General features: G+C 45.1%; 1 protein-coding gene across 1 annotated transcript in view; it reads right to left on the bottom strand.

Annotated features, from left to right (window-relative positions):
* The window catches only part of IRAG1 (inositol 1,4,5-triphosphate receptor associated 1), a 547,704-nt gene that overhangs the window by 276,871 nt on the left and 246,365 nt on the right, over window positions 1-24,468 (bottom strand). Inside the window, exons 3-4 of the mRNA XM_069223615.1 lie at window positions 18,185-18,285; window positions 14,323-14,384 (exon numbers count right to left, since the gene is read on the bottom strand). Of these exons, the coding sequence (XP_069079716.1) occupies window positions 14,323-14,384; window positions 18,185-18,285 (163 nt within the window). The remainder of the gene's footprint in view (window positions 1-14,322; window positions 14,385-18,184; window positions 18,286-24,468) is intronic.

The following is a 24,468-nucleotide window of genomic DNA, read 5'->3' as shown; positions in this document are numbered from 1 at the left end:
ATTTCTGTGGCAGAAAGTTCTGGAATCTGAGAGAAGCTACAAATTTCCTTCCACCCAGCGTTCCCCCAAGTCTCCCGATAAAAATGATACCTCACTTGCGTGGGTAGGCCTAGCGCCGGCGACAGGAAACACCCCAAAGCGCAACGTGGACACATCCTAAATTTTGGAAAAAAACAGAGGTGTTTTTTGCGAAGTGCCTACCTGTAGATTTTGGCCTCTAGCTCAGCCGGCACCTAGGGAAAGCTACCAAACCTGTGCATTTCTGAAAACTAGAGACCTAGGGGAATCCAAGGAGGGGTGACTTGCGGGGCTCGGACCAGGTTCTGTTACCCAGAATCCTTTGCAAACCTCAAAATTTGGCTAAAAATACACATGTTACTCACATTTCTGTGGCAGAAAGTTCTGGAATCTGAGAGGAGCCACAAATTTCCTTCCACCTAGCGTTCCCCCACGTCTCCCGATAAAAATGATACCTCACTTGTGTGGGTAGGCCTAGCGCCCGCGACAAGATATGCCCCAAAACACAACGTGGACATATCACAGAAAACAGAGCTGTTTTTAGCAAAGTGACTACCTGTAGATTTTGGCCTCTAGCTCAGCCGCCACCTAGGGAAACCTACCAAACCTATGCATTTCTGAAAACTAGAGACCTAGGGGGATCCAAGGAGGGGTGACTTGCGGGGCTCGGACCAGGTTCTGTTACCCAGAATCCTTTGCAAACCTCAAAATTTGGCTAAAAAAACACATGTTCCTCAAATTTCTGTGGCAGAAAGTTCTGGAATCTGAGAGGAGCCACAAATTTCCTTCCACCCAGCGTTCCCCCACGTCTCCCGATAAAAATGATACCTCACTTGTGTGGGTAGGCCTAGCGCCCGCGACAGGATATGCCCCAAAACACAACGTGGACATATCACAGAAAACAGAGCTGTTTTTAGCAAAGTGACTACCTGTAGATTTTGGCCTCTAGCTCAGCCGCCACCTAGGGAAACCTACCAAACCTATGCATTTCTGAAAACTAGAGACCTAGGGGAATCCAAGGAGGGGTGACTTGTGTGGCTCGGAACAGGTTCTGTTACCCAGAATCCTTTGCAAACCTCAAAATTTGGCTAAAAATACACATGTTACTCACATTTCTGTGGCAGAAAGTTCTGGAATCTGAGAGGAGCTACAAATTTCCTTCCACCCAGCGTTCCCCCAAGTCTCCCGATAAAAATGATACCTCACTTGCGTGGGTAGGCCTAGCGCCGGCGACAGGAAACACCCCAAAGCGCAACGTGGACACATCCTAAATTTTGGAAAAAAACAGAGGTGTTTTTTGCGAAGTGCCTACCTGTAGATTTTGGCCTTTAGCTCAGCCGGCACCTAGGGAAACCTACCAAACCTGTGCATTTCTGAAAACTAGAGACCTAGGGGAATCCAAGGAGGGGTGACTTGCGGGGCTCGGACCAGGTTCTGTTACCCAGAATCCTTTGCAAACCTCAAAATTTGGCTAAAAATACACATGTTACTCACATTTCTGTGGCAGAAAGTTCTGGAATCTGAGAGGAGCCACAAATTTCCTTCTACCCAGCGTTCCCCCAAGTCTCCCGATAAAAATGATACATCACTTGTGTGGGTAGGACTAGCGCCCACGAAAGGAAAGGGCCCAAAACACAACGTGGACACATCACATTTTTTTATAAAAAGCAGTGCCTACCTGTGGATTTTGGCCTGTAGCTCAGCCGACACCTGAGGAAACCTAGCAAACCAGTGCATTTTTGAAAACTAGAAACCCAGGGGAATCCAAGATGGGGTGACTTGCGGGGCTCAGACCAGGTTATGTTACCCAGAATCCTTTGCAAACATCAAAATTTGGCCCAAAAAACACTTTTTCCTCTCATTTCGGTGACAGAAAGTTCTGGAATCTGAGAGGAGCCACAAATTTCCTTCCACCCAGCGTTCCCCTAAGTCTCTCGATAAAAATGGTACATCACTTCTGTGGGTAGGCCTAGCGCCCACAAAAGGAAATGGCCTAAAACACAACGTGGACACAACATATTTTTTCACAGAAAACAGAGGTGTTTTTTGCAAGGTGCCTACCTGTGGTGTTTGGCCTGTAGCTCAGCCGGCCCCAGGGGGGGGGCAGAAATGGCCTAAAATAAATTTGCCCCCCCAACCCCCACCCTCCCCCGCCGGGAGCGACCCTTGCCTACGGGGTCGCTCCCCCTGCGTGACATTGGCACCAAAAAACAAATCCCCGGTGCCTAGTGGTTTCTGCCCCCTTGGGGGCAGATTGACCTAAAATTGGCCAATCTGCCCCCAGGGGGGCAGAAATGGTCTAAATACAATTTGCTCCCCCAGGGGAGCGACCCTTGCCTGATGGGTCGCTCCCCATCTCTAAAAAAAGAAACAACAACAAAAAAACACACAAAAAAAAAATTGCCCTGGCGCCTAGAGTGTTCTGCCCCCCCCCCGGGGGCAGTTCGGCCTAATAATAGGCCGATCTGTCCCCCGGGGGGGCAGAAATGGCCTAAAATAAATTTGCCCCCCCACCGGGAGCGACCCTTGCCTACGGGGTCGCTCCCCCTGCGTGACATTGGCGCCAAAAAACAAATCCCCGGTGCCTAGTGGTTTCTGCCCCCTTGGGGGCAGATTGACCTAAAATCGGCCAATCTGCCCCCAGGGGGGCAGAAATGGTCTAAATACAATTTGCCCCCCAGGGGAGCGACCCTTGCCTGATGGGTCGCTCCCCATCTCTAAAAAAAAGAAAGAACAAAAAAAAAAAACACAAAAAAAAAAATTGCCCTGGCGCCTAGAGGTTTCTTCCCCCCCTGGGGGCAGATCGGCCTAATAATAGGCCGATCTGCCCCCAGCGGGGGCAGAAATGGCCTAAAATAAATTGCCCTCCCCCCCAGGGAGCGACCCTTGCCTAAGGGGTCGCTCCCTTTGCGTGAAATTCACGCAAAGAAAAAACTCCCTGGTGTCTAGTGGTTTCTACCCCCCTTGGGGGCAGATTGGCCTCATCAAAATAGGCCAATCTGCCCCCAAGGGAGGCAGAAATGGCCAAAATATAATTTTCCCCCAAGGGGAGCGACCCTTGCCTAAGGGGTCGCTCCCCACCAAAAAAGTAAGGCCGATCTGCCCCCAGGGGGGGCAGAAAAGGCCTTTTCAAAAAAATGCCCCCCCTGGGAGCGACCCTTGCCCAAGGGGTCGCTCCCTTTGGTCAATTTCAATGAAAAAAAAAAAAATCCCTGGTGTCTAGTGGGGTTTCAAAAGCCGGATTGCAAGCAATCCGGCTTTTGAAACCCTCGGAGGGACTTCAAAGGGAAGGAAATACTTTTCCTTCCCTTTGAAGCCCCTCCGGGCCTCCCAAGTGATTGAAAAAGAAATGCTTTTGCATTTCTTTTTCAATCGCGCTGGAAGCAGAGCTTCCAGCGCGACTAGGGAGGCCCCTGTGACCAATCAGCGCGCGCTCGCGCGCTGACGTCACAGGGGGGGTGGGGGGGGTCGGGGGTGGAAGGGGAAGGGATTCCCCGGTCAGCCCTGACCTGGGGGGGTGGGGGGGCGTCCCTCGGGAGGAGCGCTAGCGCTTCTCCCGAGGGAAGCATTCAGGACGTAATGGTTACGTCCATGGCGCCACACGGGCGCTGCCATGGACGTAACCATTACGTCCGTGGCGGGGAAGGGGTTAAAAGAGTTTCAATGGTTGCAAGTTTTTAAAATTAACTAATTTCTATGATTGTTATTCTAAATTATGTTTCTTTTTTATATTCTAGACCACACGAGCATTTACTACACTGGATTTCTATTTATTGGAGTTAATTTATATTCTTATCCACGCATTTTATTTATTTTTGATCTGCTTAATCGGATACTTAGATCTTTTGCTTATTAAATCTAATTACAAACTCAATATTTTTAATCACATATAACATGGATGCTCAGGTTTCGGCTCAATTTGAAAATAGCACGGTCTGCGTCTGACTTATTGAAGATTTTTCGTGGAAAAAAATCCCCTGAACTACTAAGGAGACAATTACCTGCATAAGGAAAGACATGAAATGCAGACGAGTAAAACAGAGACAGGGAGAATAGAACATTGTGTTCATCAGCACATTTTTTCTGGGTCATCAAAGAACTAGATACTCTATGAAAGAAATGGGCTTGCGGTGACAATTGACTCGTGGTCCCAATTTCTGTGAGGTGTGCTCAACCCTAATTGCTCAGTGATTTGGTGAATTTCTCCATTCCCTGGTCTCCTATACATTCTTTGGTATTGACCAAACTCACAAGAAGGTTTAATCTCGGAGTCACCAAGCAAACTAATAGTAAAAAACAGACTTGATGATTTTTGTGGGTATCCATGCATTAACACACACCTGATGCCCTACACTTAGAGATCTTGATATTTAAGTCTGAACAATTTCCACTTGATTTCATTTCAAATATCACCACAGCTCAATGACAGCTGGGCAGATAATTTAACAAACGCTTCTGCAATATCAAGATATATTTGAGATTACAGTAAATCCAGATTGCCAAAACTTCTAGCATCCATTTTGTAGACTTGGATCATAGGTGCAATAATACTATCAAAATAATGTACTAATTGGGATGGATTTGACACTTTTCCTTGGCCAGGAATATCCTTACTCCCTAGACTGGTATCTTCCTTCAGACATATGGTCCCTTTTGATGAGATGTACCGATTTCAGCATTAAATCCAAGACTGTATTTTTAATACATAAATGTGGTGTGTTGTAAATATTAGAAGCAATGTGACTAAGGGCCAGATGTATCAAACGATTTTGCATTTGCAAACGGTGCGAATTGCAGAATTTGGCCGTTTGCAAATGCAAAAACGTGGCCTGCGATGCATGAAAGGCATTCGCAGGCCAAAAATAAGAAATCGCAATATTAGCGATTTTTTGCGAAGCGACATGGTTTTGCGTGTCACATTTTGCGTCTCGCAATTTGCGACATGAAATACCGAATCGCTATTAGCATTTCGCAAATTGCGAGTCGGTATTTCACGTCAGAAATTGAGACGCAAAATGCGACACGCAAAACCATGTCACAATTCGATGCATAATAGCAGAATGGCCTTTTGCACATGCAAATTACCACAGAGTGAAATCAGGTGGTAACCAGGTGCAACCTATATAAAGAGGCCCAGAATGCCTCGGACTCTTTTCCACAATGGCTGCACTCTACGTCATGGCGATGAGAAGGAGGATCTTGGCAGGTTTGAGGAGAGACAGGAGCCCATTTTCAGAGTGCGCATTACCCTTTTTGACCAGACTGAGGAGGAGATATATGATAAGTACAGGTTGAACTCAGCCATGGTACTTGACCTGATAGCTGAGCTACAACCCATACTGCAGCGCACAACACATAGGACAAATAGCATACCCCCCCATGTGCAGATATTATGCTCCCTGCACCTACTTGCCTCAGGGAGCTATCAAGGGGTCATAGCAGCAGCTGGAGGAGTATCACAGAGTGCCCTCTCTAGATTTTTCAATGCATTAATCAACGCCATGCTGAGTAGGATACACCAGTACATCAGATTCCCCCACACCCCACAGGAAATACAGCAGACTAAAATAGATTTCTACCAGATAGCACAGTTCCCCCACGTCCTATGTGCCATAGATGGGACACATGTTACAATCTGTCCACCATCGGCCACAGAGTATGTGTACTGAAACCGTAAATACCAACATTCCATGAATATACAGGTGATATGCAATGCCTCCTACATCATAACTGATCTCGTGGCCAGGTACTAAGGGAGCACACATGATTCGTACATATTTTGCCACAGCGGGATTCACACAAGACTGCTAGCTGGGGAGTTTGGTGAAGGATATCTACTAGGTATTGTCCCTCTGTACACTGGTGCATTGATGGCGTTGTGACGTCAGATGGCTCACTTACTCATTATACCCTCTGTTCCTTCCAGGAGACAGTCCCTATGCAGTGCGCACCTACATGATGACGCCCTACCTAAATCCTACAACACCAGCAGAACGGAGATACAATTCAGCACACAGGGCAACCTGCAATGTGGTTGAGCGCACCTTTGGCCTGCTGAAACGTCGCTTCCGGTGCATCCACAAAAGTGGAGGGGCACTGCAGTACAGCCCGGAAACGGCCTGTAGAATAGTGGCCACATGTGCGATCCTGCAAAATATAGCTACCACCAGGGGCATACCTGTGGAAATATCTGATCCAGACTCAGATGAGGATGATGATCCCATACCGCCCCTACAGCCAGCAGACAGGACCAGTGCAGCAGAGGGCAGGCAAAGGCGTGCAGACATCATGCACAACCATTTCAGATGTAAGTAATAACAACACAACTTCACTGACAATTGTTCTAGTAGTTAGTACCTTTATTACCTTAATGTCAGGTAACATAAGTGTCACTAGCAAAAAAAAATTAACATGTGTCATAAAATAACCATTAACAGTGTCTCACTATTTATTCATAGTTCACTGTAAAACAAAAAATGCCGAAAGTCCCCTGTGGCCATTAAAGTCACTTTTTACGGCCACGCAAGCCACTCGAGTGCGCAGTGGCCTCGCCGGCACCTCTGGTATCTGCCTCAGTGGCAGTGCTGTGCCTGGCACTGCGATGCCTAGGATCTGTCGTGGGCACTTCAACGCTGCTGAGGCTAGATGAGTCCTCAGTCTCCCCTAGTCCAAGTTTACTGGGTGTAGCAGAGCGGTTACCCAGCATAGTATCCAGAACATTTGTTATCTGGACCAGTCCCTGGGCTACATCCCGACTGCTGTGCGCTGCCTCCACCTGTGCGGCCACAGCACGCCGGGAGATGAGGGCCGTAGATGTTGCGAGGCGATTGACCGATCTACAGAATCCACTAAACATACCCGTGAATCGCCTTTCATGCCTGCAGTGGCTGACTCTGTCATGCCTTATCTCTGTGCAGAGTTTCTTCACTGCATTGGTTAGTTCCCTGGTGTTCTCGGCAGCTGTGATCTGTCCCTCATGCAGCTTGGAAATGTTTGAATTAAGGCACTCCAACTGCCGATGCAGCCCCCCCATGTTGGCATTGTGTGCCTGCATCTGCCTATGCATTGTCGTAATTTTTTTGCAGGCGCTGCAGATTAAGCATAGCGGATTTCAGGCCACCGAAGAGTGATGGACCCTCTCCTGCTTCCACGTGCTATGTGCCTGCATACTGAGGCCTCCTGTGGAGGGTTGAGTGACGCTGGTGCTGGGACTCCTGCATTACGGTGGATCTGCCATCTGGGGATGGAGTGTGGCCGTCCTCCCGCATGTCATCTGAGTCCTTGCTCAATTCGGGGAGAGGTACAGCCCTAGCCCTGCGTCTGATAGGCACAATATTCACTGACTCACTGGTGTTGGAGTCTGATGGAGGCTGTGTGTCAGCATCCCCCACAACGGCACATGCTGATGCTGCTGGGCCTGGGCCATCTGCAACGACAATGTGCAGCATGTCATTTATGTATGTATCACCAAAGGTTACACAATGGTAATAAATGTACAGTTACATCATATCACTATGTAGTGGGTGTTGTGTTCTTCTAGGTGTCGCTCTACTTAATTACATTCTATGTGCTACTTTCAGCTCTGGGTTGTGGACTACCACTCCCATAAGACATTGTTGTGCCGCTTCTAAGATGTGCAATGGACTACTTATCACAAAGGGTTTGCACTAATTTCTAATTCCTAAGGGGCATTTGTACATACACATATGGGGTTACATTTCAATATTGCACTTACCTTTACTGGTGCTTGGTGTGCCGGATGTGTCTATGTCAGTGACCCCACTGACAGCTTCTGGGAGGAGTGTCGACTCCACCAGGTCTTCCATGTGGGTGGAGGGTGTCTGGGTGGATGGTCCGCCTCCTGTGCTCCTTGCCTCCTGTAGTCTTCTGGCCACCCTCTCCTTGGCACGGGAACGCAGGTCATACCACCTCTTTCTAATCTCCTCCACTGATCGCTGCGCAACCCCCACAGCGCAGATTTTGGTTTCTATGTCCGCCCAGAGTTTGCGCTTCTCACTCTCCGGGACCTGGAGTGAGCTCTTCCCGAACAGCCGGTCATGGCTCCTCACCTCTCCTCAGTGAGCACCTCCAGTTCCTGCTCACTGAACTTTAGTTTTCTCTTCCTCTCTCCCTTCTCCTTTCCATTTGCAGAATTGTCCAGGCTGTGAAGTCCTGCCTTGTTCACAGACTTGCTCCCTGTGGATGGGCTGTGTCTCTCTCACTGCTCCTTTGGGTGTGGCACCAGCAAACTGCCTGGGATGACTCACTTCCTGCTTGTGATGTCATCAGTCTCTGCCAGGTGTGCGTTCTCGCAAATTGCAATTTTCAAATACCGAATCGCAAATGTTTTACGATTCAGTATTTGGGATTCGCAAATTGCATTAGCGATTTTTAAAAAATCGCTATTTCTGAATCGCAATTATGTTACATTGCATATTGCGACTTAAAAATCGCTATTTGCAATTCGCAATGGGGTTTGTTCATACATCTGGCCCCAAAACTGTTAAAAATGTTCAATAAATTGGACAGATTACATAGTCAATAGCGATGCTACTGTAAAATTGTATCCCCCACCTGAGATGCTAAAGTGAAGAGTAAGCTGGATAAATGCAAACATGACCGTAACACAAGCTAGAAGTCAGAGGTATGTGTCTTACATGTCTCAGATGTCCCTGTGGGATGAAAATGGGTATCTATCCACTGATCTCATATTCTGCATGGGAGATGACATTTGCTAATTTCAGAATTTCAGTTTCAGTGTCAGAGTACTCCAGCAAACCTCAGCACCACTAGTACATGCACATCCGCTTGGATTTCTTATCCAATTCCAGTACCCTAGACCTCTATAGAAAGATACGTTATCAGCGAGGCTTGCATGCAAACTTTTCATGTGAGAACACAGGTCTTTGCATGGTTTACAACTGTCCTATAGCCAGTGTGTTGTGACAGTAGACACTAGTCCTAAAACTCTTTTCCCTCCGACCAAGCCCGCCATATGGAAGGCTTGTTAGCAGAGGTGTAGCGTGTTAAGCTGAGCCCAGCTACACACTTGAGGGGAAGCTGTGCCCCAGTAGCCACGACACAGCTAGCTCTCCGTAGAAGAGTGCAAGCTGCCTGTGTTTTCGCAGACCCAGAAGTGACCACTGGGATGGGCATGTTGTTCCTGAAGAGTTAAACTATGCTTCAGGGACTATTACTCCACTACAGGCACCAATGACTCTGGAGAAAGAATATTGAATCAAGGGTGTATAGTGCCCTTTTATATCACATAACACAGACCAGAGGGTGTTCTGAGGCATTTACCATATATATGCAGCATGTTGATGCAACTCAGAGGTTACAATGGTACAAACATGCATATATTTCTGAATTATCTTGCATACAGTTGTCTTCAGCTGTCTTAGGTTTTTATTAATCAATATTATTTATTCAAGCCACCTTATGACATTGACTTACACAGCTATTCACCTACAACCCCATAGGCTGGCAGCGTGTTTTAAACCAAGAAATCTGCTTGTACACAGCTATCTGCCTACAAACCTGTGGCCAGTAGTGATGATGTGACCATTCAGTATTTTAAACACAACAACAGCAAACCAAACAACACCTCCCCTCCATTTGTTTCCTAAACAATAGTGGGCGAACAACAGATTAGAGAAGTGCTGGGGATGAAGACAGCCTTTCCACTGCACACAGCAATTCAAGAAATGTGTAGTGACAAGGAGGACCACCTCGGCAGAAGACGGGATCAAGCGTAGCAGTTTGAGGTAGACTGGAGATGTGATCTCACTAAACTTAGCAGAGAGAATGTGTATAAAAGGAGCCCAAACATCGGGATAGGAGTCACTATTCTGGTCGGCTATTAGAGAGAGCTTCTCAAACCCTGGGATAAACCAGAGTTTATGGAGCCATGCTATATATTAAGGGATCTTTCCGGTACCCCACAAGGAGAGGATCACCTGGTGTACAGCCCCTAATGCCAGAGCCATTTGTTTCCCTTTCAGTGAACAAAGGGGGCAAGCAAGGAGCTTAGATATCCCCAAGATGGTGTAGGCTAGGAATCTCAGGATCGTCATGTGGAAGGCTCTGTTACTGTAGTTTAAAACACAATCCCCATATCTATCAAGTTTCAGACAGTGCCAGAGGAGATGGAGCAGGGTGCCCATCCCTCCACATCCCCTCCAGCAATCTGCGGAATGGTCTAGGTGACATGAGTGGATTCTAGCCGGGGTCAGGTACCTACAGGAGACTATTTTGACAGGAGACTCATTACTGGCCATATTGTGGGCTGAATGCAGCACTCCATAGTAGACGTCTTCCCACTCTGAAGTCGAAAGGATTTTGGTTTCCTGTCTAGCTTGCCGTGTGGTTTTCAATACAGGTATAGCTTTGTTTCAAAGGCATATATTTCTGATATTAGACATTTGCCATTTTGTTTAAGGAAATCCCATTTTTCAAAAGGTGTAAGCGACCTCTCAGCATGCAGTCTGACCGATGAGTGCATCATGCAGAGTTTCACCTGAGAATGGTGTACAGAGTCAGATTTCTCAAGGGCATAAACGGATTTCATTTGCTCAAAAGGAACAATTCTGTTAGCATTGAACAAGCAACCCCTGCTGTCCATCGCTGAAGGTTTTCGGTGCTTCGCTCCAGCGCAAAGTCCGAACTGGACAGAATAGTGGTCATGGGGGAGGGGAAAAAAGTAAGACCTGCTTTGATGGCTACTGCATCCCATGCTTTAAATACCGACCCAGATACTGGGGACGAATATAGCACCCTAGCCCTATAATTATGGGGAGCCAAGGTTCCTTCCATATATGAGAGCCAGCCACGGACTGATCCATGAAGAGCCAGTGCTTCTCTGAGGTTTGGCGGCTACATTCGACTACAAAACGAAGCTGTGAAGCCTGGAAGTAATGTGAGAGGAAGGGAACTGCAAGACCCCCAACCTGCGTGGGCCGATAGAGCTGATGTTTGTGCAAGTGAGGTTTCTTTCCATCCCAGATTAATTCATTAAGTTCTATTTGGAGGAAGCGTATTGTGTGCGGTGGAGGGGTCAAAGAAAGGGCCTGAAAGAGGTACAATATGAGCGGTAGGAATGTCATTCTGAGGGCATATATGCGGCCTAGCCAAGAGAAGTGCAAGGCTCGCCAAGTGGGGAGATCCTTGACAATTTGAGTGCCTTCTTTAGTATATCCTCCTAAAATTGAAAGTCATGCACACAAGCTAGAATGTCAGGTGGCCTGGCGTTGAGTCCAGAGTATCGGCCCACACAGTGTACCCTGTCCAGTTGAAGGGAAGTATTGCTTTCCCAATCCAGGATATAACAGAATAGTGATTGGGAATAACCCTGAATATCAGAACCCTCGGCTCCCATAGGGACCTCTCTTAGACGGATATTGTTAGGGTGAGAGCAATTATCTAAGTCCTCCCCCTGGGCCCTCAGATCTTTCTGTAGTCGAATAACCTCCTGGTATAGCATCTTCACTTTGCTCCCCCGATGGACTTCATTGTCTTCCAGTGTAGACACCCTATCCCCAATGGAGGAGAGGTCCTGCCTTAGCTCTTTTATATCTTGCAAAAGGTCTTTCTTAAGGTCTTGAAGATCTGTTTTCAGGAAGTCAAAGAGGGAGGCCAGGAATGCTTGCGTTACTGGGGCCCCGTCCGGGTCAGCGACTCCTCCGGATCAGGCTGTGAATGTGGCAACGGTATTGATGCATTACCTTTGGCAGCGGCCGGTGTGGAGCAGGTAAGCATCTCCTGCACAATGGGTCAGTTTGGATGCCACCATGTGAAGAGAGGGCTGGGTGTGCACTAGAGGTCTGATATTTTTCAAGCCGGTCTGCTGAGTTAGGGCCGACCTCCCCAAATGACCAAAGGCTCAGGCAATTAGGGGGGCACCAAGGGTAGTTCACTGAGGTAGCCAGGTAGAGGCACCATCCAGTTCCCAGGGCCAGGATGGGGAAGGAATCAACATGGCATGTGGGGCTGAGGGCCCGAGCTGTCCATGGCCCACCCTGCTGTGCAGTCAAGTGTCTATAGGGTCACTGGGCCTGGTGGTCCCAAGCTCTGTGGATTGCGTTCTTCAGGGGGTGATCTTCCACCAATCCCATTGTCCCCCAGGGCGGTCTGCCAGTCAGGCCACTCTCCAAGATCCCCTAGCAACATGCACAACCAGGACCAAAAGGTTGCTCGGACATAAACCACCCGAGTCCCCAGGTCCTGGTGCCAAACATTTAAGCAGGGCCACCGGTATGGGAACTGAAGTCAGACCAAGAGTACACAGCAGTGATGGGTACTAAGGAGACAGGGCCCTGAGTCAGTGTCTAGCTCCCCTTGTCAAGGTATATGGGTCCCTCTGGGCTGCTAGCATGCAATAGGCAGAGGTGTCAGATGTGTCTGGACCCACACCCCCTTCTTTTCCAGATGCTCCCTGCAAAGAACAGTCCTTCGGCCTCAGGATCGACTCACCAGGTCTCCAAAAGCCATTCCCCTGCTCCGTGATGGTGCCTCTCCATCTAGGTGCGGTGTCTGATCCCTCGTGTCCCAGGCAGCTGCTGTTAGGCAATCTGATGGCAGGTGGCCCCCGTCGGCACACAGCATACTCTGGCCAGGAGAGAGCACCACACTTGGGGCCCCAGCTGCACAGAAGAGTCTAGAGGGGCTAGGCCCTTGTTGTCGAAGGGCTCAGGATGCAGTGTCGCCTCCTCCTGAATACTTGCCCCATTAGGACCATTGCATGGCCCCCAAGGACAAAAGCAGGCCCCCCAGCTCTCAGCGCTGCTCCACTCCAGTGGGGGGGATGGGGGGTAAGGGCATCAGTCGCTGTGGGGTCGGCACCCTGTTAAATATCTTTTAGGGAGCCTGGGCAGCAGAAGTACAGGAAGCACATTCTACTCTGCCGCCATTTTGGCCACAACCCTGTCTTAGGTTTTTAGAGTGACTTTTATCCATTACCACAGACAGACAATTGTCCAGAAATACGGAAGTTGTATAGCAATAGTGTTCACAGCCTGGAAAGAATTGTCTTGCAAAACTGAGGCCAGCCCACAGTGCCAAAGAATTATAGAGCAACTTCCCTCAGTGTTCCAGGAGAGGCATTTCTAACACTGTAGACACTGCCAATATCTGAATACCAGAAGTTAGAATCAGGGGTGCATCCGACAGCTGTTGCAGTATCGAATAGGATACCGCACAGCACAGCACGATTGAACAGCGGCACCTTCTGCTTACTACTGAGAACTGCGCCCTCCCTGACTGATCAACCACTGAGTGGAGTAGCACAATACATATTTGGTAATCATTGACCCATTGTCATCAGACCAGTGATCAGCCACTCAACACTGGAGAAGGGTGGTAGGGGAGGGGCATTCATGGAGATAAATGGGACTGCAGCTCCTTTCTCAACCACGCAAAGACTGCAGATCTCTTAGAAAAAAACTGAATGGACCACCTTTCCTGGAGGGAGCCGGACAAGGTATAGGTGATGATGGAACTTATATTCCTAATGCATCAAGAGTTTACTATCCTCTGCTTCATTGGAGCTGTACCATCTCTCTGACCACAAACCTATTGTTTGTCACCTCTGAAGCAAAGGTAAAAATTACCCCAAAACAATTTTAAAATGTCATGAAAAATCCTAGGTTCCAATATATAATCCACAATCACTAACGTGTGTGCTTCTTTGTATTTGAATATTTTACACTTATTACTTACATTTTACATACATATTAGATTTTGTAAGAAATTAAGGGCCTGATTTAAATATTGGCGTCCAAGTTACTCCGTCACAACTGTGACGGATATCCAGTCTGCGGAAATATTATTACAATTCCATTTTAGCCTATGGAACTTGCAATACAGCAGACGGGATATCCGTCATGTTTGTTATGGGGTAACCCTCCGCCAAACTCTAAATCAGGCCCAAAGTTGCCTGAAACTGTGTCCCCTTAGGGCGCGCCGGGCAGTTCATTAAGGGGCCCAGAGTTCTTGGCTCATGTCCATACTATTCCAAATGCTGAGCCAATTAATGAGACTCCTGTGCACTTATTACATTCGGAAAATATATAATGATCCTACTGTCGGCAAAAGAATCCTTAAAGTCATATAATCTTTCAAGTTCTATTGAAAAAAAGAAACAAATGAGCAGCCTTACAACAGCACCAAACAAATTTCTCAAACGCTTAAAATAATATTAATTAAAACTAACTTTAATTCAGTAACGGTCAGATACTAACATTCAATTTTCTACTTGGGTTCTCATTATCTTTGATATGAGGATAATTTTAATTAAAATGGTATTACCGACAGAAGTCAATGACGTTCTTGAATGCCGAGTAGAAGGTTTCGCTGCTGGACTGTGAGGTCTTTGAATAAAATGAAAGACACAATTATCGAAATACCTCTCTTTGACTTACTAAACAAAAGCCAAGTTCTATAAATAAAATAAAAAACTTTATAAAATAAAGAGTATATGAAATGATCAAGACTTTTTCGATTTCCTATTGTTTGATATATAATTTTCTAATGTTTGGTATACGTCAAGAAGCATGTAACATGTATACAGAAAACAAAAAAAACAAGAAGTTTATAACACAGAAATACTGAACTTTCATCTCAAGATATTGATGATAAAGCGTTGAAGAAATACAATAAATACATCTGAGCGTTATCTGCTAGTGTTAAGAAAATGTAGACAAAGAGATTTGTTTTGTACTTCTATGTTTCCCAACGTTATCCGGCTTCACATCCTAACTTGAGCTATGTCCGTTCCCTTGCCATTCAACCCTATGGTGTGTGTGGCATAGAGTTTGCTGAACACAGGAAAGGGAAGACAATGATGTGCACCATTGATGAACCATTGATGAAAAGAGCCTCAGCCCTTCAGTTCATTTGTTGTAAGCCCTACACATCCTAGTGTACCTGACAGTGGGATGGCGTTTTCCTGTACTAAGAGAGGCTGGAAGGCTGGAAGGGAAGTAGGACTCTTATGGTCTAGTTGCCCTTGTAATGGATTAACCCACGCAAAACGTGGCACATGCTCTTATGGCATATTCCGAACGCTTGAAGTTTTTACCTCTCTGACATGTAAATGCACTCATGAACTGATAGCTTGGAGCAAGAGGGTTGTTATCCTCGTTGTTTTCCCCATGGTTTGGAAAGATTAAAACTGTGCTGCCGTAGAGAGCTGGAGGGAATGTGACGTAATGGCCTGAGCTGCCGACTTTGGAGTTGGGGAACCAGTTTGAGTCTTGGCTTTGGCGCAACATCCTGTGATTCTGCACAACTCACTCAATCTCCCCCTGCTTAAAATTTGCCGCCTTGAGACCCTTACAGCTGATTTGCTGCCCTTTTTTAAATCCTGGATTTATTTTAATGTATTTATTTAGGGTTGATCTAAAAAGCTGTATATTTGAGAGCACAGTTGAGAATTTATTAGCATTCTGAATTCAGGAAGTTCGGAAGCGACTTTGATGTGATGATTCAGAGGACAGGACCAACTATTCTGAATAATTGCCTACTATAAGATTGGTGCTAGATGGGTCATTTCCCTGATAGAACTGTTTTAACGCCAGTATAGCAAGTAGTCGCGCTAGGACTTCTCATGTTTGCTAGCATGCAATGTGAAGTGGTGTGGGAAAACTGTAGGCAGTTGGTGAAAAGGGCTTTGATTGATGATGGCTGGGCCCCTGCGCTTCACTTTGAAGGACTTGGATTGATGCACCATCATGGCACAGACCCTGGGAGGACTTCCAGTTGCAGACAGGTGCGTGGCCTCTTTAGATATTTCGAGCCCTTGCTCTACAGGAAGAGCTAGCTGTTGGCTGGATATTGGAAGCTGAGGAGGGTGGTACCCATGGGGACGTATGAGGAGTCATAAGTATTGTAAAGAAGGTCTGATGGAGCAGGACAGCAGTTCAAGTCAATGTGGACCTAGATATGGACTTGGTTGAGTTTTTAGGGACCGGCCTAATGCACATAATACTTTCTGACCAGCTCACTAAGTCCTGCAGTTCTTAAGAGCATGGTGCAGTCTACCAATTTTACTACTGAATAACGGCACCAACAACATTGTGGTACAAGGATATTGAGGACAGAAAATTGAGAGACAAAATATTCAAAGGTATCTGCATATAGGGAAGTGTAGATTTACTTTTCCTAAATTCACATTTACATACCTTGGAGATATATGTACCACGAAGATACATATATGTGGAGTTAGCTACAGAAAATCTAGACTTACCTGCTGATATGTTATTTTTGATATTCTGTCCTCAATATTATGTCCCATTGATACTGTGGGTTTGATATTCAAGGGGCAAACCTGGTCCACCATGTAAAATTACAGAGTTCAGCAACAATAAGTGCCACTTTTCACTTGGATTAGAAATGGTGAATAAGTGCAGTCATATTTTTCCAAGGTTTACTACAAACTAAGTTAAACGCTTGCCGATCCAGTTTTCTTCAAAATAAAAGGAACATGCAACTTTAAAGAGCGCATGAGACAGTAAGCATGTGAGTCAGTGAGGGCTCACAATTTAAAAATACATCTTTTAGTAAAGTTGATTTTAAGATTGTGCGTTTGAAAGTGAGCATTTTCTTGCTTATACCATTTCTGTGACTCTGTCTGTTTGTGAATTCCCTGTCTGGGTCAGTTTGACAGTTGGGCTGGTTGCAATTCACACTAGACAGTGACACAAAGGGAGCTGGGTGTAGCCTGCATATCCTGATGAGCCCTCTGTGCTAGGAGGGAGGAGTGGTCACTCGCACCTGAAAGGGCTGTGCCTGCCCTCACACAATGCAGTCTCCAACTCCCTGGTGAGTGTCTGGGGCCTACTTCAAAGGCGAAACTGGGTATAAGAAGGGCACCCAAAACCACAGACTTTAGAACACTTCTGGAAACAAGAGGAACCTCTGCCTGGAGAAGAGCTGAAGAGCTGAGGAGAAGTGCTTTGTGGAGCTATCCTGCAGTTGCTGCTTCTGACAGAGTACGAGGGCAAAGACTGGACTTTGTGTGCCTTCCATCTTGTGAAGAAATCTCCAAGGGCTTGATTTAGAGCTTGCCTCCTGTTGTTTGAAGTCTCAGGAACAGCAAAGACTTCTCTCTGCCAGCACCTGGAGTCTCTGGAGAGTCTCCTGCTCTGACAAGTGGTGCCCTATCCAGTTCCTGGGCCCTTGAAAGGAAAGCTGGTGGAAATCCAAGGAAATCGAGTTCGGACGACTTCGGACAGACGCCGCAGCTGAATCTGGTGACGGCACCTGCACCCGACGCCGTAACCTTAGCTGGAACGCGACGCTCTTCGCAGGCCCAATGCCGCTGCAGCCACGCTGAAGTCCACGACTCTGTGGAAGTCGCCGCACCACGTCGTGACTGATGCCGCTCGAAGTGCGTGGATTCAACGTTTCGCACCGACGCCGCGATCCCCGACTTCAGGCATCAACTTGTTTTACTCTTCACCAAAGGTACTGTACTTGGGGGTCTACGCGAATCCGTGTCCGGCGCCGCTGGTGTCGGGTTGTTGGGAACGACTCCGTCACGACGGCGTGTTAACACCTCATCGAAGCATTTTGTGTTTCTAAGCGCTATTTTTGAGTTTAATCTTTAAAAATTCATAACTTGACTTGTTTATGTTGGATTTTTGTCGTTTTGGCCTTGTTTTGTTTAGATAAATATTTCCTATTTTTCTAAACTGGTGTTGTGTCATTTTGTAGTGTTTTCATTAAGTTACTGTGTGTGTTGCTACAAATACTTTACACCTAGCACTCTGAAGTTAAGCCTACTGCTCTGCCAAGCAACCAAGGCGGTAAGCAGGGGTTAGCTGAGGGTGATTCTCTTTTACCCTGACTAGAGTGAGGGTCCTTGCTTGAACAGGGGGTAACCTGACTGTCAACCAAGGGCCCCATTTCTAACACGTGGTATGATGCACCCGTAAAAAACAAGTTAAACGTGTTATATCTCATTTTTATATACATGCCCTACTTTTAAACTGAGATAATATACTTAAAATAAACCTATAGGTGTATTGTTTAACTGAAATAATGCCATGAAAATCAACATACACTTATACTGTGCATCCTTCCGTGAAGTGGACCATGTGTTAGTGATGGCTGGCTACAGGGTGTGTTACTGTCAGTGTACAGTCCGGGGAGAAAGGGCACACCCTACCTGTTGAGTTGAACTTTATCTGACTCGTTACCAGGAGGGCCTCCCTCGTCCGGAAGAACAATAGAGGGCGCATTCTGTGCTCTCACTTTCGAAGAAGCAGCCTGTAGATACAAAAAATGCATTTTACCAGAAGGCACGCTGAAAGACCAGGGATATAAAAGTGACCAAAATTCACCACTCCCTGGAAGGCAGCCTGCACTCAGCTATTTGCAGAAATATAATCTTTGCTGTCATTCTTAATGAAAGCGCACACTAAATTCAAATCACATTTTGGAAATTGTTCACTTGATGAATAATTTGTTCCCACGGGCCTATTTTGAGAGTCACTGCTAAGATAAATTGTAGTCAACTCTGGTCTACAGCCTGCTTTTTTACAATAGGCATGAATCACAACCTAATATAATGCACTTCAACCTGAGGTTTCATCTATATCACACACTTCTGAACAGCGTTCAAGGTCCGAAAGAATTTACAGGACTTAGGGCCAGATGTATCAAGCAATTTTGCATTCGCAAACGATGCGAATCGCAAAATTCGTCCGTTTGCGAATGCAAAAATGCCTTTCAAGATGTATGAAAGGCAATCACTGTGCGATTTTGGGGGAATCGCAAAAATATTGATTCCTTAAAATTCCGACCCCATTTAGAGAATTGCAAATTGCGATTCTCTAAATAGGAAATCGCAAATAGCGATTTCCAAAGCACATGTATCAAGCATTTACTAAATGCGAATCAGGCATTTAGGAAATGCAATTACCACCAAATCCAATTTGGTGGTAGGCATGTGCAATTTTTAAAAATGTATTATAAATGCATTTTTAAAAATGACATGTAGCGTACACATGTCTGCAAATATTTTTTTGGGGTGCATCAGAGGGGGCCTTAGGCCCCTAGCACCCTGGGGTTTGTTTGCATTACCTAATTTGCAAATTCCTAACTGGAATTCACAAATTGGGAAACGCAAAACCATTCGCACCTATGGGCCTACAGGCCCATAGGAATGAATGGAGTCCCATTCCCTAATTGCGATTCGGTAATAGTGATTACAAATTTTAAGAAATCACTATAACCATCTCGCAAATTTCATACATCCCATTTTGCATTTCTTAAATAGCGATTTCCTAAAATTTGCTATTTAAGAAATGCAAACCGGTAGCTTGATACATCTGGCCCTGAACCCCAAAAGAAATTAAATGCCAGTAAAAGGATGACAAGAAGCCTTAACTCAACAGTTAGTTTGGTCCTAAGGACATATCAGTAAGACACCCGTCCTCGCTTCACAGAGGCTCACAAAGAAGTAGAAAAATAGCATCCTTGAGCACGGCCTAGTCCCACAGAACACCTGTGTTTCCCAATTCATTTGTGAGCAGTGGCTGTCACTTTACGGAGGTAGGGGCTGGGGGAGGTTATACATGCACACATACGCCTCACTCACACCAATTCATTCACACATGCACTCACACATCCATTCACAACACTCACTAATAAAGCCACATGCATTCATTCACACACCCAGACGGGCTGCTGCTGTTTGTGAGCTGTTCGCCCAGTCCTGGATTTTCTTAGTATTCTACTTTTTGCAGTCCTGGAATTGTACTATAATACCTAGAACTACAAGAAACAGAATGCAAAGTGCTGAACAGGATGAGCTGCTTATGCGTGGAACTGGTATACTCAAGATTGCTGAATGAACTGCCAGGGGTCATTAGCGGGATTAGATGCTTTCCGTGTAGAAATGCCTGAACGGCTCATTGAAGAACTTTTGCTAATACTACACGTCATCATCTTGGCCAATGGCCGGATTACTATTTTTAAAAAAAATGTAAACTACATAGCCCTGGGTCACACTGGCCTATCACACCTTTATACGAATACACAAAGATGTAGGTATGATCATTGGCAAACCGACTTGCTGCAGTAATTTATCATAGCTAGTTTTTAAATAACAAGGACAACCCTATCCGCCCAGGTGGACCAGGATAGGTATGAATTTATTTATTTATTTATTAAAAATTGGCCTGTGGGACTCATTTGAAAGTGGTTACTTCTTACCTGTCTATAGAAGGAACCAAGAGTTACTCAGACTTATTTATCGAACCAACATTAATTACAAAGAATACAAAACACAGCACTGATATAGTTTGCATCTTGCAATGTTTTGACTCCAATCAAGTGTAACCATCAACAAATTAAGTGATCATAGTGCAGACAACACACTGCACCAATGATGATCATACATACAAGGAACATAGACAAAAGACACTGTACAATTCCCAATGGTTGTGTGCATTGATTGACAACATCTATACATCGGTTTGCATATGTCAGTGTGGAAATCCCTTGAAGTTAAATTGCAATCAACAATCAAGTGAGAGGGTTTGTTAATGTTTTAACTGCTAGTATCTCTTCAGGATGTAGTCATCTGACTACCAAGCCTACACACAAGAGAAACAGAAATAAAACAGCATTTCTAAGTCCTGCACTGTACTGTAAACTTCCGTTTAGCAACAATGAGTAACTCACCACCTAAAAATGAGTTCACTTGTCTAACAGGAACAACTACCAGGTATTCAACTTATGTGTAACAAAGGCAATGAAAATCATCATCCGAGTTCATCACAGCTCAATGCTTCTATAAACATTGGTGGTTTATGAATGCAATTAAAGACTGTGCACCCACAGTGTACATACAAGGTGACTCAATCAGAAAGGGTGTGACAGTGGGACGGAGTTATGGAGGCTCAGTGTGTCGCAACAATACACAGTGAAACTTCTCCTCTTATATGCACATGGCGAATACTGCTGTTACTCATAGCATTGATGAGAGGTCCAACACAACTCACTATATGCTCGTATGTTAGTTGTACAAGAGCACAACAACCAGTGGAACATCAGCTGTGTGCCTACAGAACGAATCCACCTAGTATAAGAAACTAATAGAGTTGAAATCATCCTTTTTCTGAAACAATTGTCTGGAAGTGAGAAAGCCAAAGCCCCTCTCCTGGTAATACTCAATTAATTGTCTGGCAATAGCTGTGCTGTTAAGCCAGACCATAAAAAGTGCTATGATGTGCACTGCTTATTTTCTGCAGGTCCGACTGTGACATGAGGCATTAGATCTTTACTCTCTAAAAACAGCAGGGCAATGTATAATCTTCTGACTATAATACAAACGTTAAATTAAAAAAGACACACTTCTTAAACAAGATGTTGCAGGTTTTCATTATTGTCAACACATAGAAAATATGTTTGAGTAAAAATCTTCCCTCTGTGCTTTTAATTAGTGATAATGCTTTACAATTGATGCTAATCAAAATACATTAACAATGCTAAACAATAAGCTATGTCAATAACATAGATCACATTCAATACATGGTCAACATAAAGAAATATAGATAGACAAAACCACAAATGTTTTTAAAAATATTTTTGCTCAAGTTTCTTAATTTAGCGCTAAATTTTATGCTTGGGTTATACACTAGGAAATCCATTAAATCATGACAGTTTGAGGTATTAGGCTCACCAGTATTGTTTTGTGTTTTTGTGGCACTATATTCTCTTAATCCAAAAAACACACATTTTTTCATGCAATAAAAAAAAGAAATGTGTAATTGACGCCCATGCCCATCTCATGGGGAATGCAAGAGTCATGTCAACGCTCACTCCTTGTGCATGCTCTTTATTTATACAGCCCTTACATTGCGAGCTGTCCAGTATGCTTCAGTACCATTGTTAGTTTAAACCAATGTGGCCCCTAAAATCACAGCATTCACAGAGACTATTCTAATTTTCACCTCAAATCCGGTGTTACCCATCCGGGAAATTGAATCAGTGGCCCAATAATTTGTTGGTTTTTCATGCTCTAAATTAAATGTTGAGAAGACCTAAATGTCATTGACTGTAGCCACCACATGCCAGAATTCTAGGGCAATGTAAAAGGTAACTAGCAGTTTCTCTCACAAACAGATGTTCTACAATGAGGAGCAGGAACTATGACCCACCTCTTGGAGACTGCATCATAAGCGGGAAAATCAACAAATGTCATTATTGAAAAGGAGCAAAGCCCTCTCTAAATTCTTGGGTTTGGCGTTAGTCAAGACCTTTTGATTTTACTAAAGAATGTATAATATACTTACATAATAAAGGGTTTCAGCCACCTCCCTTCATTCATTGGTCTGATGTTGTGTCATGTTCATTTTGCTTCTGCTCACTACATCATATGGCATGGGGCAGTGGGTCGGCTTGCTTAAGCCACTGGTTAACTTTATAATAACTTTAGTGTTGCCTTTGTCTTTCGAGCCTGGTATGATGGCAGGATGATTCTAATGCACATTCCAGCTTTATCAGATCCCATCTCACGCCATTGCTGTTGTAAATTCCTTTTGGAGTGTTTTGCTTTTCTGACTGCTGCTATTTCACAGCATACAAGATCAGATAGTGTCCGCTTGAAATCGTTTTGTATTAAATTATCCTCTTTGTACTTTTTATCTACCTATCTCATTTTGCTCTTTCTTTCATTTTCTTTTTTTCTCGCAATTTATAGGGCCTCATTACGAGACTGGCGGTCAGCAATGCCACATTAAGGCCCCGGTGATCAGACCGCCAGGGTTCCGATGTCTCTGCCGGGATCGGTGATTCCGATGGGTAGAGAGCGGGTGGAGGTCATAATCTGCCAGAGCAGCGCTGCATGCAGTGCTGCTCTGCAGATTACGACCTTGTTCCTCAATAGCCAAAGGCTGGCGAAGAACAGGCGCAGGGGGGCACAGGGGTCCCCTGCACTGCCCATGCACTTGGCAAGGGCAGTGCAGGAGTCCCCTTGCCCAGCACCATCGCAATGTTCACTGTCTGCTGTGCTGGGACTCGAACCTTGGTTTCCGCCCGTCAGCCTAGAGGGAAACATTCAATAGGTCCGGCGGGGTGGTTACCACTACGGCAGTGTCAGGAGTTTGGCGGACAGGCTATCGCGTCCGCCAAACTCAAAATGAGGCCCACAGTTTTTCTTGCCTTCTCTTTCTCTTTCCTTCTTTCCTTCTTTTTCCTTTCTGCTTTCTTTCTTTCTTTCTTTCTTTCTTCCTTTCTTTCTTTCTCTTTACATGTCTTTTGCCTTCTTCTTTCTTTCTTTCTTTCTTTCTTTCTTTCTTTCTTTCTTTCTTTCTCTCTTTCTCCATATTCCATTCATTCTTTTCTTCTCTCTTTCTTTCTTTCTTTCTTTCTTTCTTTCTTTCTTTCTTTCTTTCTTTCTTTCTTTCTTTCTTTCTTTCTCAAAGACAAGAGGCTTGCATCCAGTGCCAGACTGGTTAACACTTTAGGTCTGTGTTAACCAAGAACTTCTGATTTTACAACAATTATGCATATAGAATAGTTACTTATACAGGTTTCAGCCAGACTTTATCCATTAGTCTATGGTTGGTGTCATTAACATTTTCGTACACCCACTCCAGCATGCTTTAGAGGCAATGTAACAACCCACGTCAGCCACTGGATGACTTCACTATGAGTTACAGCATTCAATAATTTCATAAGGAACACATCCACACACAAAGTAGTTCCCTTCAGTGCTGGGGTGTACTATGGTAATGTGTGTGTGTTTTTATAGACCAAAATGTTTTGCCTGTAGCCTTTTTTTTGTTTTAGATTGATGGGTGCCTGGCATATACCCAATTAATAAAGTTTTGCAAAAACTATGAGAAAATACAACAAGTATAATGGGAAAGCTAACGCTGAGCATAAGGCTTATTGGCTTTGCAATTACTTGGTGTGTTTTTTGAGGGCGTAGAAAGCTAAGGACAGTATTACACTTTGGGCAGCTTCCAATGATAAAAGAGCACTCTGCTGCTTTCAGTTTAATTATTTGGTGCAGATACATGTGTTTCTCACTCATATTTGTCCCACCTGAGAGAGCACATGCACTGTCACTTGTAAAGATCTTTGTTACCTTAACTTAAAAGAGGGCTTAGAGTCCACCCATTACTAACTATTGGTTGGTTTCATCATCAGTCTTATTTTCTTGCTTCTTATTGGTCAGTACATCTGGTTTCACTTTCTCTCCACGTGCATTTGATGGAGCATAGCTCAAGTACTGGTTAATTTCCTCATATGTGTCCCTACACTGCTCAGGCTTGGATTGAGGTGCTTTTTTTGTCTTCCTCTTGCTCCATTGCTTTTTTGCCACAGTTGCTTGTTGGCCGCATCCCACCAGCCTTGTTGCCCCCTTTGCTCCCCATTTTCTCTTTACATATAGCTTCAACTTGATCCAGTGGCACTGGAGTGCTTTACCTGATTACC

Source organism: Pleurodeles waltl, chromosome 3_1, assembly GCF_031143425.1.
Source record: "Pleurodeles waltl isolate 20211129_DDA chromosome 3_1, aPleWal1.hap1.20221129, whole genome shotgun sequence".
NCBI lineage: Eukaryota > Metazoa > Chordata > Amphibia > Caudata > Salamandridae > Pleurodeles > Pleurodeles waltl.
Note: the sequence above shows the minus strand (reverse complement) of the source record. Positions and strands in the feature narration are given on the sequence as shown.